The sequence below is a fragment of the Magnolia sinica genome, chromosome 3 (genome assembly GCF_029962835.1).
Source record: "Magnolia sinica isolate HGM2019 chromosome 3, MsV1, whole genome shotgun sequence".
Classification (NCBI taxonomy): Eukaryota; Viridiplantae; Streptophyta; class Magnoliopsida; order Magnoliales; family Magnoliaceae; genus Magnolia; species Magnolia sinica.
In genome coordinates this window covers 47,468,557-47,486,616 of record NC_080575.1, presented here as the reverse complement: position 1 = coordinate 47,486,616, position 18,060 = coordinate 47,468,557, and the positions used below count along the sequence as shown (strand labels likewise).

General features: G+C 40.3%; 1 protein-coding gene across 3 annotated transcripts in view; it reads right to left on the bottom strand.

Moving 5' to 3' along the window:
• LOC131239903 (probable LRR receptor-like serine/threonine-protein kinase At1g67720) overlaps positions 1-18,060 on the bottom strand; it is a 73,238-nt gene that overhangs the window by 36,486 nt on the left and 18,692 nt on the right. For all 3 annotated transcript variants that reach the window (XM_058237821.1, XM_058237820.1, XM_058237822.1), the window contains exon 4: positions 7,062-7,194. In XM_058237821.1, coding sequence (XP_058093804.1) covers positions 7,062-7,194 — 133 coding nt within the window. The remainder of the gene's footprint in view (positions 1-7,061; positions 7,195-18,060) is intronic.

Below are 18,060 nucleotides of genomic sequence, written 5' to 3'. Positions count from 1 at the left end.
CCAATCTTTTCAATATTTTATAAGGTCTTACACTACACACTCGTAATTTCTTCACAGTCCCTTGCGGAAACCATTCTGGCCTTATATCTGAACCATCACATATTCCCCTACTAGAAATTCCTTAAACCTGCGATGAGAGCCAACAAATATTTTGTACTTTTCATTGCTCACATTAATCCGTTTCTTGATTTTAGCATGCAAATCATGAATGTCGTGCCAATGCATCTGCGGACTCTGACGGTCTATGGGAGATTAACATGAGAAAGAGATCTATAGGCTTCCTAGGCTTGTAACCATGGCACTATCTCAAAAGGACTCATGACTATCAACCTATTTACTGAAGTATTATATGCAAACTCTGCGACTGGTAAAAATGAATCCTAGGACCTAATATGGTCACCCACGAGACATCGTAACAAGTTTCTTAAGCTACGATTAACCACTTCTGTTTGACCATCACTTTGGGGATGGTATGCCAACGAGAACTGAAGTCTTGTTCCCATCATATGCCAAAGTGTCTTCCAAAAATAACTCAAGAATCTCACATCTCTATCAGACACAATGGTCTTTGGTAAATCCTACAAGTGAATCACCTCTCCAAAGAAAAAATTGGCAATGTTGGAGGCATCAGACATTTTGGAACATGGGAGAAAATGGGCCATTTTTTTTTATAAACGATCCACCACCACAAAGATGAAATCGTGCTTTCTGATTGTCTTAAGTAGCCCAAGCACGAAATCCATACTAATATCTTACCACGGGGCATGTGGCATTGGCAAGGGCTTATATAATCTAATGTTCTACCTTTTCTACTTTGCTAGTTGATAAGTCCTACATTGCTCGATGATTTTGACCACGACTCGCTTGAAGCTAGGCCAATAAAACCTATCCTTGACAAGGGCAATAGTCTTGTCTCTACCGAAAAGACCAACTAAAAAGTTCTCAAATTAAGAAATACCGAAGGGAGGTGCAGGGAATGCAGAGTCTATCACCTTTGAATAAAAACTCATCGATCAGGACAAACCCACTCTCACTCCTCAACTGGTCACCCAAAAGCAACATGTACGCTTTCCCAAAATCTGGGCATGTAGAATATTCTCCTTTCAATTGTTCGAACCTAGTAACTTCCACGCTCATTGATTGGAGTAACGCCACTCAACCATTAAGGATATCAGCAGGTTTGTTCCTGACCACGGCATTGTGTTTCATAATAAAGGTGTACTCCTGGAGAAACTCAACCTACTTGGCATGCCTTGGGTTTAATTTCTTTTGGGAGTTGAGGTATCTCAAGGCCTCATTATTAGAAAATAAGACAAACTATTGTGGTAGTAGATAATGTCACCAATGTCGCAAAGATTAGACTACCGCGTAGAATTCCTTGTCATAGGTTAAATATTGTTGCTTCGCTTCATTCAACTTCTCACTAAAATAGGCAACAGGGTGCCCTTCCTGACTAAGCACTCCACCTATCCCTATTCCAGATGCATCACATGCTTCCTCGAACACTTTAGAAAAGTCAGGAAGGCGCATGATAGGAGCCTCAATCATCTTGCGTTAAATCTCTTTCAATGCTTTGGAGGCTGCATTAGTCCATTTGAACTCTCCCTTCTTAATGCAATCCGTAATGAGAGCCATAATGGAATTAAACCCTCGAATGAACGGCCTATAAAAGGTAGCTAAACCGTGGAAGCTACGCACCTCATGAATGTTTTGCAATTCAGGTCAACTTACTATAGCCTTAACTTTCTCGGGATCCGTAGACATGCTCTCAGATGAAACAATAAACCCTAAGAAAACTTTGTCGGACATGAAAGAACACTTCTTCAAGTTGGCATATAACTTCTCTATTTGAAGGACCCCGAAAACTTGCCTCAAGTGGTGGAGGTGTTGTTCTTTAGAGGTACTATAAATGAGAATGTCGTTGAAATATACCACCAGGAACTTACCCATAAAGGGCCATAATACCTGGGTCATTACTCTCATGAACGTACTTAGAGTGTTAGTCAGGCCAAAAGGCATGACAAGCCACTCGTTTAGCACATCCTTCGTCTTGAAAGTTGTTTTCCATTCATCTTTTGTACAAATACATATCTGGTGATACCCACTTTTGACGTCAATCTTGGAAAAGATCGTGGCACCGATCATCATATCCAACATGTTGTTAAGACGCAGTATATGAAACCGATACTTGACCGTGATCTTGTTGATGGCCCGTCTGTCCACGCACATGCGCCAAGTGCCATCTTTCCTAGGGGTGAGCAGGCTGACACGACACATGGACTCAAACTCTCCTGAATGAACCTTTTTTCCTAAGCTCATCCACTTGCTTCTTCAATTTCGCATGCTCCACGGGGTTCATTCGGTTGTGAGGAAGGTTTCGTAGATTCCACCCAGGAACAAGATTTATGGCATGTTGAATGTCCCATATGGGTGGAAGCTCATCCGGTAGGTCCTTTGGGAAAACATCACTAAACTCCTCAAATAACAAAATCACTTTAGGTAGCAACCCTACACTAATCCCGAGTGTGACATCTCTTGCCATGAGGGAAAACACCACCGAATCAACTTTAGTCTCCCTTTCAAACTCCTTAGCATTTATTATGCAAAAAGACTTAGGCTGGGACTTCCTCACTTCTTTAGGATCACCCTTCTTAATGTCCTTCTTCTTTTCCGAGGTGCTTTTGGGCGAAAGAGGATTTAACTTTATTCTCTTACATTTACACATAAATGAACCTATATTTGAACGGTTGAATAATGTCACATCACAATCATATAGCCAAGGTTTGCCCAAAATAATGTGGCCTACGTCCATAGGCAAAACATCACACCACAGAGTGTCTTTGTAAGAAGCAAACTAAATGGGAATAAGACACTGCTAAGAAACCGGTATCGAGGACGCATCAACCCATGCAACTCGATAGGGTTGAAGGTGAGGTGCAGGTTTTAAAACCAAACAAGATATGGTGCTAACGGAGACCACATTAGTGCAACTATCATTATTAATTATCACCTTGTAGTTTTTATCACCACAATTGATGTATGGAAAATTGAATTCCCGTGCTAATCATCATTCTCTTTAGCCTGGGCCAAGGTGCATCTGACAACTGCAGGTGGCATGGTCTCAACTCCAACTTTCTTCATCATTAGCACCAATTTCAGGTTGATATTCTTCTTCTTCGAAATCGCCCTGATCATCCATGTCCTCTTCAAACTCGCCAATCACAAGGGCCTTATTTCGCTCTTTCGTAGGGCACTAGTGTGCGAAATGATCATATCATTGGCAGTTATAACACCACTTTTGTTCACCAACCCTCGAGTTGGTACTAGACCCTTGACATCCCTATTAGTGGATTGATTACTAGTAGAGGCTCTGGATTGACCCCTAAAATTAGGCTTAGCTCCCTAAGGAGTGGCCCTGACATTGGATTTACAAGATTCGAATCGCCTCACGAATTGTGGTTTCAAAAACCGCTCAAGTTCCTGCACTACTTGGTGTGCATTCTCTAGGATGCTCACATCATGAGGAATGAGCTCACGCTAAAGCTCGGATCGGAGGCCCATTCTGAAATGGGAAAGGGCTATCAACGGGTCCTCAATGTTACAATGCATCATGTATTCGTCAAACTTGGTAATGTAATCAGCCACAAGCATTGATCTTTGATGAAGGGATTGCCACTAATTCAAGAGCTTCTGCCAGTAAGAGAGGGAAAGGTACTTTTCCTTATCTCTTTCATCTCGATCTCGACCAACTTCATCTTGGTGAACCTCACCCGACGGCAATTGGACATATTGTACCACTCAAAATAATGATCCATGTTTGCAAGCCAATTGAGGGATGCCTTGCAGTCTAAGTGACCACCGTAACTCAGAGCCTTAACTTTCACACTTTTCATTACTTGCTCATCAAGATCATGATGATCTGGATACTCCCCAAGGGGTGGCTAGGTATGCACCCCACCATGGCCAACACCTCGGCCACGACCTCTTCCACACCCTCTAACTTGGTTTCTTCTAGTTTTGCCTCCCACTTGAGATTGGTCATCTCCCCCATTGTCGGGGTTTGTCTGGAGGGAAGCTTCCAACTGGGTTGTGCGAGTGTTAGTTACAACCAATTGGTTGTTGAAGGTCCTACCTTAGGCCTCAAGGGCCGCAAGATGGTTGCTCATAGCATTGATAGCCTCAGTAAGATATTCCAAACTCATTGTGGGATACAGATCAAAATCATGCCCAGTATGAGTGGGCATAGATTGAGGATCTAATGGGGAACCTAAGAACTAGAGACTCTACGTACAACGTAATGAGAATGGAAAACCTATTAACCCTAGACACGTCAATATGAAAATCCACCCTAAATGCAACATGAGAGTCCTATGCTAAAATCCTAGGCCTTGATACCAAAATTTGATGCAAGACGAGTGATCTAACCTAGAATGACGTGTTGAAACTTAATGGCGGATTAATTAAAGCATTCAAAACACAAAATAAAACTACTCTATCACAAACTTAAAGAATCCAAGTAACAAAACACGTTCTAAGTTGTAAACAAACCTGCAATGTAGATTTAAAAAAATATGAATTGGTTAGGATCTATGGAAGGTAGAACCAGTGTTCGAAATATCAGCATCACGTTACATATCGCACCTTTGGGATACAGATACATATCGGTTACCGCACGAGATATATCGGTTGTATCGCGTAATGTATCGTTGTCGTTGGAAACATAGGGAAATTGGTCGAGTTTTTCAATGAAGCTTCAGTGATTGTTAAAAAACACATCAACACACACTTATAAATCAAAACATTACAAAAAATAAGTGCACATAATAGGTTTTCTTTGTATGGGGTCCTAATCTATGCGTTGTCTAACTGAATTGATGCAAGTATATTCAAAGTTCATTCACATAATTTATAAATATAAGAAGACGTATGGAAACACAAGCAATACATTCAAAATCAAAAGAAGAATCACTAAATTAGGTTACATACATGTTTGATTTTATGTTTGGACACAAGGATTACAACCGATTTGCGAGCAAGTGGGAAATTTTGATTTTTTCAACTTTCCGTAACTCGGCCCATCTCCTCCAAATCTCAAAATTGAAGCTCCCAATCCATGTTATTTCATGCAAAACATGAAAAACCATGTATTTCTAACAATTTGACGCTGATTTAACATAATTTACAGAAAAAAAGGATCGAAAATCGGCAATGCTCACCGAATCAAACATGTGAGATATATCGCACTACTTGTGAGTTTCATATCACACAGGTGGGATACAAGATATATCGTGGGATATATCGGCCAATATCGTCAATATTTAAAACACTAGGTAGAACTTCCATCTAGCATAGGGATTAATCTTGCTTCAAAGGGAATCATTTGTCCTAGTTTGAGTTTTGGTAGGTTAGGGTTAATTTTAGGAACTAGAAAATTAAGAATTTACATTAGGGATTGGGATTGGGATTGGGATTGGGGAAGTTAGGATTTGGGAATTAGATTTTGGAAGATTTAGGGGTTAGGATTTATGATTAAGGTTTTGGGGAATCTAGGTTCTAGGATTGGGCTTTAGATATTTAGGCTTAAGGGTATGGATTTTATGGAGAAAGGATCAAGGATCAAAGAGGGAAAAAATGAGGAGAGGGGCTGGCCATATAGACGGCCATACGGTCATGTCCATACGGTTGTATGGTCACGGGTGGGGTTCCGTACGGTTGTACGGTTAGGGTAGGTTTTGGAGATGGTTGGAATGGGTTTAGAGGAAAACAAAAGAAAGATAAAGGAATAGAGAGAAATAGAGGGAGGTTGGTGGAAGTAGAGAGAGGGAAAAGAATATAAAAGTATAGATAATACCTTGAAAGAAAAGAATAAGAGAGAGATATAAGATGGAATTACTCAATAGCTTCACACCACTCCAATCACAAGAGGTTTTCTTTGCTAAAAAAAAAAAAAGTTTTTTTTTTTTTATTCAATGTATCATACTTCTAGGGCATTCACACGCCCACCCCTTTATAGTCTTTTGGGGTGTTTTTTACAAAAATATCCCTATGGCTAAAAAATGTCCAAAATACCTCCTAAATCAACTAAAACATTAAAAAAAAAAAAAAAAAAAAAAAAAAACCCACAAAATAACTAAGAAAACAACTAAAAGTGATGTCCCTTGATGTCCACGGCCAAGATGGGACAAAGGTCTTAATGGTCCAATGCGTGAAATCCAATGTTCCGATAAAAGCATCCACTCAATCCAATGGTCTAGATGTGTTCAATGAGCTCCTACATGCAGCCCAATGCATCCTCCCAGCGTAGGGTCTTCAAAGATGCATAAATATACATGTGAGGTCTTTCAACGCGGCTACATCCTAGATCTGGGTACCATATAATGATCATCTAACCATAGAGATGCAGGAATTGGGGTCAAAGATCTCCTCCTCCTCTGCTATACTCTAACCGGTGCTCAGATGTCCTCATCAGAATTATTCTAACTGCATCATGACCCCTACTCGAAGTTTCTCACAACAGTTCACTCCAAAAGATGCACCTCAAAACACCTACAGAACTATGCTAAGTCAACTGAGGGTATTCAAGTTACTAATTCATTAGTTCTTGTTGTTATTAAAACTGCAGCCCAGTGATTTTGATAATACTTTCCATTCTTGGTTTCAGAATTTTAGATGGTGTAACAATCTGTAAAAAAGTACAAGCAGTGACTATTGATCAAGTCAATATGAACGTTCCCACACTGTATTGTAGCAACCATTGTATGCTTAAGGAACTGATATAGCCCCAAAGTTACCCTGTAATTATGCATGAGGTGAATCCCTTGTCTTTCTGATCATCTCAGCCTAAGAACTACTTCATGTGACACAAGCACTTCATACAACTTATATTTAATACAAGAATGAAGTTTTTGATAGAGTAGAGAAGGCAAATCTAAATTCCTCAGATTTCACAAACAGGTGATAGAATGAAATTTTGAATATTAAATGCTTGATGTAATACAGTTGTTCAATTCCCCAAATGAAACCAACACTTTTATAGCTAAAACAAGTCATGAAGATCTTACATTTTTGTAATCCTCGGTGGTGTACTAGAGCTGCAATTCACCCATTCCCAAGGAACTGGGATGCAAGGGTCGCCATCATCATATGCCCAGTCACTTTGAGAAGACAGAGAATGAAGAGCCTCCAAAACAGTAGCTTCCATTCAAGAACATTTGCTACCCATCAACTTGAGTAAGAAGAATAAATTGCTTGATGTTGCAAAAATTCATGACATATGCATGAAAAAATAACTGTTAAATGTTAATGTATCGATGACACTCTACATATAATGACAAGAAATTATGCGATCCTTGACCTAAGGATGCAATATGCTCAGCGTTTTAGTTTCTATGATTGTGGTCAACAATTCCGTGATCCATAGAATTGATACATTGTGCGCTGCTAGGGATAGGCAATGTTCCAAATTTTTCCTTGATAGGACAATTCTAACTATTAACAAATGTGGAGATGTGGGTCATACCACTATACAACCACCTAGACTTTGTTTTAAGTTATGTCTTCTTGTTATTAGTTGTTTATATTTCTCTAGGATGCATAGGGTATTTTCTCTTTTGTTGTTAAGGGTATTTTTGTCATATTGAGTTTTTATTATTAATATAACTGAGAGAGGGTGACGTCCAACACTAACTGACCTTTCCTCTCTTCTCCCATCTTTCTTCTCTTCTCTTCTTAATGCAGGGGCATTTTCACACCAGGCTCAAGTGGGGTTGCTTGTGGGATGGAGGGGCACACTTGGGGTGGGCGGCCCATGTGAGGCGGGTGGCTCGTGTGAGGCATGCCCCATCCGTGTGAAGCGGGTGGCTCGTGTGAGGCGTGTGGCTTGTGTGAAGTGGGACCCATGTGAAGTGGGGTCATGCTCTATCAATTCGAGCTTTTAGAGCAAGTGGTTAATTATCCTACATCCAATGTTTTAAATATCGACGATATCGGCCGATATATCCCACGATATATCCTGTATCCCACTTGTGCGATACGAAACGCACAGGTAGTGCCGATATATCCCACATTCGATGTAGAGAGCATTTTCAATTTTCGATCCTTTTTTAAAAAAATAATAATAATGTTAAATCAGTATCAAATGGTTATAAATCCATTGCCTCTTCATGTTTTGCATGAAAAATCATGGAGTTGGAGCTTTGATTTCGATATCCATTGGTTCTTCATGTTCTCCATGTTTTTTTCAAAAGTTTCCTTTAACCAGCCATCAATTGAGACTAATATCGAAATATTTAAGAGTATTTGATGAAATGATCATTACAAACACTTTATTTTTGAAATTTGAGTGTAGGTGGTTTGATTTTGGGAAAATTAGGGAAAATTCAAAATTTCCCCAATTCTCCCAAATTGCTTGCAATGTTGCACTCCAAACATGAAATCAAGCACGTGTGAGGGTTGGTCTACTGATTTGTCAAGTCCTTGCCAATTTTCGGAAAATAAAAATCATTTTAATTAAAAATTATTAAAATATCAATTTGAATATAGTTGCATTAGTTCAGGAGTGTTTAGGAGTGTTTAATGAAATAATCATCACATACACTCTAAATATAATGCATTCAATTTGAATATAGTTGCGTTAATTCAGTTAGACAGCGCACAGCTTAGGACCCTATACAAAGGAAACCTATTATGTGCACTTCTTTTTTGAGATGTCATGATTTAAAAGTGTGTTAAAGTCTTTTTTAACAATCCCTAAAGTTTCATTGGAAAATTCAACCATTTTCCCCATGTTTCCCAAAAAGTGCGATAGATTACTCAATACAGACAATATATCCCGTGCGATAACCAATACGTATCTGTATCCCAAGGATGCGATACATAATGCAATACCAATATTTCGAACACTACTAGCATCAAGCTGGTATCAGAGCGGGAGGTCTCGTGTTCGAGACTCCTCACCAGGGGTGATTAATGCAAGGGCATTTTCACACCGGGCTCGAGTGGGGTTGCTTGTCGGATGAAGGAGCACACTCGGGTTGAGCGGCCCGTGTGAGGCGGGCCCCATCCGTGTGAAGTGGGTGACTCATGTGAAGTGGAACCCATGTGAAGTGGGGCCCACGAGGGGGTTCGGCCGAGGTCCTAACCAGTGTTCGAAGTATTGGTATCGCTACAAGTTTCGTTGGCCAGGGATACAGAAACAATATCGACATAGCTAATAATATCGCTGATAACCAAAAATGCGGGGAAACATAGGGAAAACGATGGAATTTTCAGTGAAACTTAAGGAGATGTTAAAGTGTCCATATTTGCATATTTAGAAATTAAAAAAATTGCCAAAAAAAAAAAAGCATATATTACAAGTTTCCATTTAATAGGGCCTTAAAAGCACGTGTTATTGTAAGAAATCGGTTCAACCATCCCCTCCAACCTATTTAAACATCCAACCTTCCATCTAAACATCCATCCGTATTGTAAAATATCAACAACACATGATATTTCACCAAGAAATCATCAACAATTGGAAAGGAAACGAAAGATTGTGGTCTCAATATCTCACGTGTTACGATATTGATAGTGTCGAGATATTATCAATGACAAATTGAATACTACATACAACCATGTGCCCATGAAAAGAAAAATTAAATAATTTTTTTCTAATAAACAATTTTGATATCATTACGTTGGCGATATTATTGGAATATCGTCTATACACTTATGATACAAGCATTGCCTAGAATTTACATAGTTGAAAATATTGATGATTACATTAGCGATATTGATACGTTGGCGATACTTAGCAATGCATTTCTAATACCTGGAATTTCTGATACTACCAGCGTTATCGGTATCGCTACCAGCGTTATCGGTATCGCTACCAGTGTTATCGGTATCGCTGAGTTGGAGAAAAAGATAATATTGGAGATATTTTGATAATATCAGAGATAATTCGAACACTTTTCCTAACCCATGCGATGTGGGGCCCGGGCTATGAGATAAAGGGATTAATTCGCCATGCTCTATCAGTTTGAGCTTTTAAAGCAAGTGGTTAATTGTCCTGCATCACTTCTCTTCTGTTGTCTTCTTCTCTCGTCAATCTATAATTTTACATGGAATCAAAGCATACTTGTTTCCAATATAATTCATCTTTCTCTCCCTTCTATCCTATGATTTTTTTTTTCCTTCTTTTATTTTTGTTCTCTCTCATCCTGAAAATCTTTTAAAAAATCTAGGCTTTCCATTCTTTTTGTTGTGTTGGGCCTTTATAATAGTCCATCTGTGAGACAGGGATGAAGTGCTCATGATCATCACCTCTCTTATGTGGGATGTGAAATTGTATGAAATTGATAATCAAGAGAAATAATGAAGAGAAAAGAGAGGAAGAATGGAGAAAGATAGAGGAGAGGAGAGTGAAAACGCTTGACTTCTCATGCCTCCACATGTCCCCCACTCTTTTATCTTATTAGGGCTCTCACTTATAATGTTGAAATTACAATATTACAATAGAAGGTGATTTGATGATTATGGTGTGGAGAAAAGAAGAGGAGAGAGAGAAGAAGAGGAAATAATAATGTTTGGGGAAATGTTGTGTGTAGGCCAACATGCCCTAACACACAATGTTATATTAGAATCGAGCATATAGTACACTGCAGGAGAAGAGGAAAAGAGTGCACATGCACTTACATTAAAAGAGCCACTAACCACACACAATATACACTAATACTCTCTAGTCTCCACCTCAATTTGGAGCATAGATGTTGATCATGTACAACTTGTCACGAACATGATGAAGAGCATCTCGACTCAAAGACTTTGTAAGAACATCAGCAAGCTGATCCCCAGATCGAACAAAAGGGGTGATGATTTCCTTAGAGGCAACTTTCTCCCGAATAAAGTGGCAATCAACCTCAATATACTTGGTGCGCTCGTGGAAAACCGGGTTACGAGCAATATGGATGGCTGCTTGGTTGTCGCAGTGAAGAGGAATAGGAGACGAAGGAGGATAGCCAAGTTCTTTAAGAAGGGTGCGAAGCCACACAAGCTCACATGTCAAATGAGCCATAACATGAATTCTGCTTCAGCCGAGGACCGAGCAACAACCGGTTTCTTCTTGCTCTTCCAAGTAATAAGATTGCCACCTAGAAAGGTACATAAGCCGAATGTAGAGCAGCGATCATAAGTACTACCTGCACAATTGGCATTAGAATAGCCAGAAAGATGAAGATGACCATGCGACTGAAAGCGGAGGCCAAGACCCAAAGTTGATTTTAAATATCGACGTATGCGGCATACAACCGTGAGATGTAAAGAACGAGGAGCTTGCATGAATTGGCTAACAACGCTCACCGCAAAGGAGAGATCTGGGTGAGTAAGAGTCAAGTAAATGAGTTGGCCTACAAGTCATCGATACATCCCGAGATTAGAAAGGAGAGCACTATCGGCCGAAGCTTCTACGAAGTATCCATGGGGGTGGTAACAGGTTTCCATCCTAACATGTCGGTCTCCATAAGAAGATCAAGCGCATATTTTCATTGTGACAAGACCACCTCGGATGAGGAGCGACTAACTTCAATTCCTATGAAGTAGCGAATAAGACCAAGATCCTTGATCTCAAACTTGGTCTTTAGAAATTCTTTGACCTCCCACAGTCCAACCGAATCACTATTGGACAGAACAATATCATCCACATATACAGTGAGAACCATGATGCCCGTCGATCGACGACACATAAAGAGGGAATGATCGGCATAACTATGAACAAGGTCGAACTCCACGAGAGCCTGACTAAATTTTTCAAACCATGCATGCGGGGATCGTTTGATTCTATAAAGAGCCTTCTTCAACCGACATACAAGCACAGGATTGTGGGAAGCAACAAAACCAAAAGGTTGATGCACGTAGACTTCATTTGCAAGGTCCCTATGGAGAAATGCATTCTTAACATCAAGTTGAAACAAGAGCAGGATATATTGACGGCCAAGGAGATCACAACGTCAATAAAATTAAACTTAGCCACTAGAGAGAATGTCTCAAAGTAATCCACACCATGAGTCTGCGTGTGGACCCTAACAACAAGACGGGCTTTATAGTGATCAACAGAGCCATCCGAAAGGAACTTAATCGTGTAAACCCATCGACATCCAACAGGTTTATGCCATGAAGGAAGTGGCACGAGCTTCCAAGTATGATTCTTCTCAAGAGCAAGCATTTCTTCTATCACCACCTTCGTCCAGTCAAAACTTTCAAGAGCATGTGAGAGTGACCGAGGAATAGTCTGTGATGAAAGGGAAGGTGCAAACTATAGAGAATGTTTGTGTATAGTTTTTTTAATGTAAGTGCATTTGCACACTTTCCCCCTCTCTTGCAGTGTACTATATGCTCTATTATAATAAAATAATGTGTTAGGGCATGTTTAGCCTACCACAACATCTTTCCCAAAACTCTCTTCTTTCTTCTTCTTCTCTCTCAATCTGCTCCTCTCTTCTTCATACTACAATCATCAAACTATTTTCTACTTAGTATCAGAGCATAGATCCAGGTATTCCGCATCCAACGGGTTGAGAGGCGACACGTCACCTTGCTGACGTTAGCAGCCGTACGGCTGACATCAGCGTTGTATGAATGCATGGACTCCATTTGAGCTAAAAGTTTAGGGGTTTGATAGATCTTGATTTTAAAAGATTTATCATGATTTTTTCAGAATTTTTTAGACCTCCTTTCATGGTATTTTGGGCAAAATAGAGAAATTAAAAAATCGGGCCCATCTTCCATTTTTCTTCGATCTACCTCAAATCGATAAGCTTTTCTTTGGTTTCATTGCTCAAGATGGACTAAAATCTTCCTCCCAAGCTACTCATGGAGGATTTTTTTACCTAAGATCCATGTTTGAGAGGTTTTTAACCTCAAATGGACGTGCAGCTGGGCCATTTTTCACTCGGATGGACTGTTTTTTATTATGTTTCGTGTTATTTTGGATGGTAGCTATTTGTTTGAGGTTTATCTCTTATTTCCATGAAGGATTGAGTGAGATAGAGTTGTTTGAATCAATTCTTCTTACGTGGAGTCTCCTATGGCTGACAAAGGGCCCTCATCTCTTGGCATGGGGTCTCTTGAATCTAACCCCTTGCGGATTACCTCCACTAAGTTGAATGGTGACAACTATCTTCAATGGGCACAATCTGTAAAAGTGTTCTTAGGAGCCCGTGAGAAGTTGTCGTATATTTTGAATAATCCTCCAAGCTCTACAGATGCTACCTACAAGTCTTAGACAACGTAGAATTATCAAGTTATTGCATGGTTGTTAAATAGTATGAATTCCTTGATTAGCCACTCAATGATGTTTTTATCCTCGGCTAAGGCATTAGGATACGCTTCATGATATGTTCTCGGAGTCTCAGAATTTTTCACAGGTATTCCAACTTATTCAAGAAATTGGTTGGTTCCAACAAAACTCAAGATCATTAAAAGATTACCATTCGATGCTTCGGAGCATGTGGGATGAGTTGGACTTGTATCAGCCTCTTCCTTCCAAATGTAAAGAGGATCATGAACATGCCCATAAGCAGCGGGATGATACTCGTATCATGCAGTTCCTAGCTGGGTTGAATTCCGATTATCTTTATGTTCGAGATCAGATTGTTATGCAGGATCATCTTTCCCCATTGACGACAATCTATGCCATGTGTCAACGCACTACTGTCTCTGCTCTTCCTTCTCATTCATTTGTGCCACCAGAGCATTCGACACATCTTGCTGGCGATCAGTCCTCTCTTGGCTTTCGAGTACCATCCTTGAGTTCAAGGAGCATTTTAGGTTATAATAGTCGTGGTAGAAGCCAGGAGGGAGATTGCAGTCGTGGCGGTCGTAATTTTCATAGTCGTGCTGGACGTGGACGTGATGGTTCCCGCATTTGTTCACATTGTGGTACAACTAATCACATTGTTGATTATTACTGGCTGATCCATGGTTGTCCTACATATGCCGCTATTTCTGTTGCATCCACAATTGCTTCTAAGACAGTCTTCGACTCCAACAGCCAAGTAGTTTACTTCAAGGGAGTCTCTCATCATTTCTCGGGCTGCATATGATGCCCTTATGCGGCTTCACGTTCGTGATATTCCTGAGCCATCTCACGCAGCTTCAGCCCAGTCAACTACTACTCTTCTTGTGTCATCTTCTCCTACCTCCTGGGTCATAAACTCTTGAGCTTCCTCCCATATGACTGGTAAGTCTCAATTCTTCTCCTCTTATTCTCCTTCTCCCCACACTCAGTATGTCACAGTCGCAGATGAAACCCACACTCACATCTCTGAGATTGGTTCAATCCCTCTTTCTTCTTCCTTGTCTCTGTCCTCTGTCTTGCATGTGCCTCGTTTTCCATTAAACTTATTGTATGTTAACTCTCTTACTAAATCATTACATTGTTCCATTACCTTCTTCCCTTCTTATTATTTATTCCAGGACCTACAGATGAAGAGAGTAATTAGTGGGGGGCATGAGTGAGGAGGCGTTTATCTTCTCAATGATACACCCGTTGCCACTTCTAATACCCTTTCTCTGGATCGAGTCCACGACACGGTAGCATTGCCGCTTAGGCCACCCATTAATAGCTAGATTGAGAATATTGTTTCCATCCTTATATGTCACTAAACCGTTATGCTATGATATTTGTGAATTGTCTAAACATCATCGTGCTACATTTCCTCCTAGCTCTTCTGGGAGGAAATCTCAAACCTTTTGTTCTAATTCACTCGGATGTCTGGGGACCAACTCTAGTTACCTCCACTTTTGGATTTAGATATTTGTTACCTTTATTGATGATTATTCACGCATGACTTGGATTTATCTTTTGAAATCTAAAAGTGAAGTGTTTAATGCGTTTAGGTGTTTTATCATGAAGTGTGAACTCAATTTTAATGTTCCATCAAAACCCTCCATTCTAATAATTGGGGGGAGGGGGGGGGCCTTTCTGTCCTTCTTGCAGGAACATAGTATTTTATCTAGGGCGTCGTGTGCTTACACACCTCAACAAAATGGTATCGCAGAACGAAAGAATCATCATCTTCTTGAAGTTGCTCGCACCCTTCTTCTTAATGTGCACTTACCTAAACATTTTTAGGGTGATGCTCTTTTAACTGCTACTTTTCTTATTAATCGTATATCCTCACGTATCATGTCTTACAAGTCTTCATTTACCATATTGTATCCTCATGATAATCCATTTCCTCTATCACCTAAAGTTTTTTGTTGCACATGCTTTGTTCGAATTTTGGATGGAAGTAATAATAAACTTAGCCCTAGGGCAATTAAATGTGTCTTCTTAGGATATACTCGGAGTCAGAAATGGTATAAATGTTTTGACCAATTGACTCGCAAGAAATATGTCTCTGTCGATGTAACCTTCTTTGAGGATATTTCTTTTTTTAGCTCTAGGCCGATCTCTCTGTGATCTTCTTACGAGTCAGGGAGAGTATGACTCTTATCCTCTTCCTTTTTCAGCTAGTGATCACGGGGAAACTCCTCTCCCCTCCGTTCAGCATCCTGTCAATGATTTGGGTGACCCTAAGCTTCTGCGGGTGTATCATCGTCAAGATAAATCTTCACACGCTCAGCCATCCACCCTTCCACTTACTTTTGATATTGGCTCAGATGACTCTCCAACCTCAAGTTTAGATCTCCCCATTGCCTTGCGCAAAGGGTCACGATTTTGTACTCAACACCCCATTAGTAATTTCGTTCATATGATCATCTTTCACCATTTTTTCAGTTGTTTACAACTTTCCTTTCATCACAGACTATTCCTCGGTCTCTCTCACATGCTCTTTAAAGTCCTAACTGGACAAAGGTGATGATGGAAGAAATGTCTGCTCTTGAGAAGAATCATACTTGGGACTTTGTGCCACTTCCTTTAGGGCATAAACCTATTGGATGTCAATGGGTTTATACAATCAAGTTTCTTCCAGACGACTCCATTGATCGCTATAAAACCCATCTTGTTGCTAAGGGTTACACACAAACTCATGGTGTGGATTATTTTAAGACATTCTCTCTGATGGTTAAGCATAATTTGATTCGCATTGTGATCTCCTTAGCCATTAATTTATCATGGCCCTTGTTTCAACTTGATATTAAGAATGCATTTCTCCATGGGGACCTTGAAAAGGAAGTCTACATGCATCAACCTCCTGGCTTTGTTGCTTCCCACAACCCTGCGCTTGTATATCGATTAAAGAGGTCTCTTTATGGACTCAAACAATCCCGGCATGCATGATTCGAAAAATTCAGTCAGGCTCTCTTAGAGTTCGGCTTTATTCGTAGTCATGCCGATCATTCTCTCTTTATATGTTGTCGATCGACAGGCATCATGGTTCTCATTGTCTATGTGGATGATATTGTTCTGTCCAGTAGTAATTCTGTTGGAACGTGGGAGGTCAAAGAATTTTTGAAGACCAAGTTTGAGATCAAGGATCTTTGTCCTCTTCACTACTTCCTCGAAATTGAAGTTGGTCTCTACTTCCTCGAAATTGAAGTTATTCGTAGTCATGCCGATCATTCTCTCTTTATATGTCATCGATCAACAGGCATCATGGTTTTCATTGTCTATGTGGATGATATTGTTCTGTCCAGTGGTGATTCTGTTGGAATATGGGAGGTCAAAAAATTTTTGAAGACCAAGTTTGAGATCAAGGATCTTGGTCCTCTTCGCTACTTCCTTGAAATTGAAGTTGGTCGCTCCTCATCCAGATTGGTCTTATCACAACGAAAATATGCACTCGATCTTCTCATGGAGACCAGCATGTTAGGGTGCGAACTCGTTACCACTCTCATGGATACTTCGCAGAAGCTTCAACCAGACGATGGTGCTCTCCTTACTGATCCCAGGATGTATCGACAACTTGTAGGCTAGCTTATTTACCTAACTATTATTCGCCCAGATCTCTCATTTGCGGTGGGAGTTGTTAGCCAATTCATGCAAGCTCCCCTTACCTCCCATCTCATGCAAGCTCGATCTTCTCGTGGAGACCGGCATGTTAGGGTGCGAACTCATTACCACTCCCATGGATACTTCGCAAAAGCTTCAACCAGACGATGGTGCTCTCCTTACTGATCCCAGGATGTATCGACAACTTGTAGGCCAGCTTATTTACCTAACTATTATTCGCCCAGATCTCTCATTTGCAGTGAGCGTTGTTAGCCAATTCATGCAAGCTCCCCGTACCTCCCATCTCACGGCTGTCTACCGCATACTTTGGTATCTAAAATCAACCCCGGGTCTTGTCCTCCGCTTTCAGTTGCACATTCATCTTCCGATGCTGATTGTGCAGGTAATACTTATGATCGCCGCTCTACATCTGGCTTTTGTACCTTCCTAGGTGACAATCTTATAACATGGAAGAGAAAGAAGCAACCGGTTGTTACTCGGTCCTCGATTGAAGCAGAATATCATGCTATGGCTTATGCGACGTGTGAGCTCATATGGCTTCACAACCTTCTTAAAGAACTTGTCTATCCTCCTTCGGATCTTGTTCCTCTTCATTATGACAACCAAGCAGTCATCCATATTGCTCGTAACCCGGTTTTCCACGAGCGAACCAAGCATATTGAGGTTGATTGTCACTTTATTCGGGAGAAAGTTGCTTCTAAGGAAATCGTCACCCCTTTTGTTTGATCCAGGGATTAACTTGCTGATGTTCTTACAAAGTCCTTGAGTCGAGATGCTCTTCATCGTATTCGTGACAACTTGTGCATGATCAACATCTATGCTCCAACTTGAGGGGGAGTATAGAGAATGTTAGTTTATAGTTTTTTTATGTAAATGCATGTGTACACTTTCCCCTTCTCTTGCAGTGTATTATATGCTCTATTATAATAAAACATTATGTTAGGGCATGTTTAGCCCAACACAACATCTTTCCCAAAACTCTCCTCTTTCTTCTTCTTCTCTCTCACTCCTCTCCTCTCTTCTTCACACTACAATCATCAAACCATTCTCTACTCAAATGGCTAAAAGGACGGTGAAAGATGATCATATGAAACGAAATTACTAACGGGGTGTTGAGTACAAGA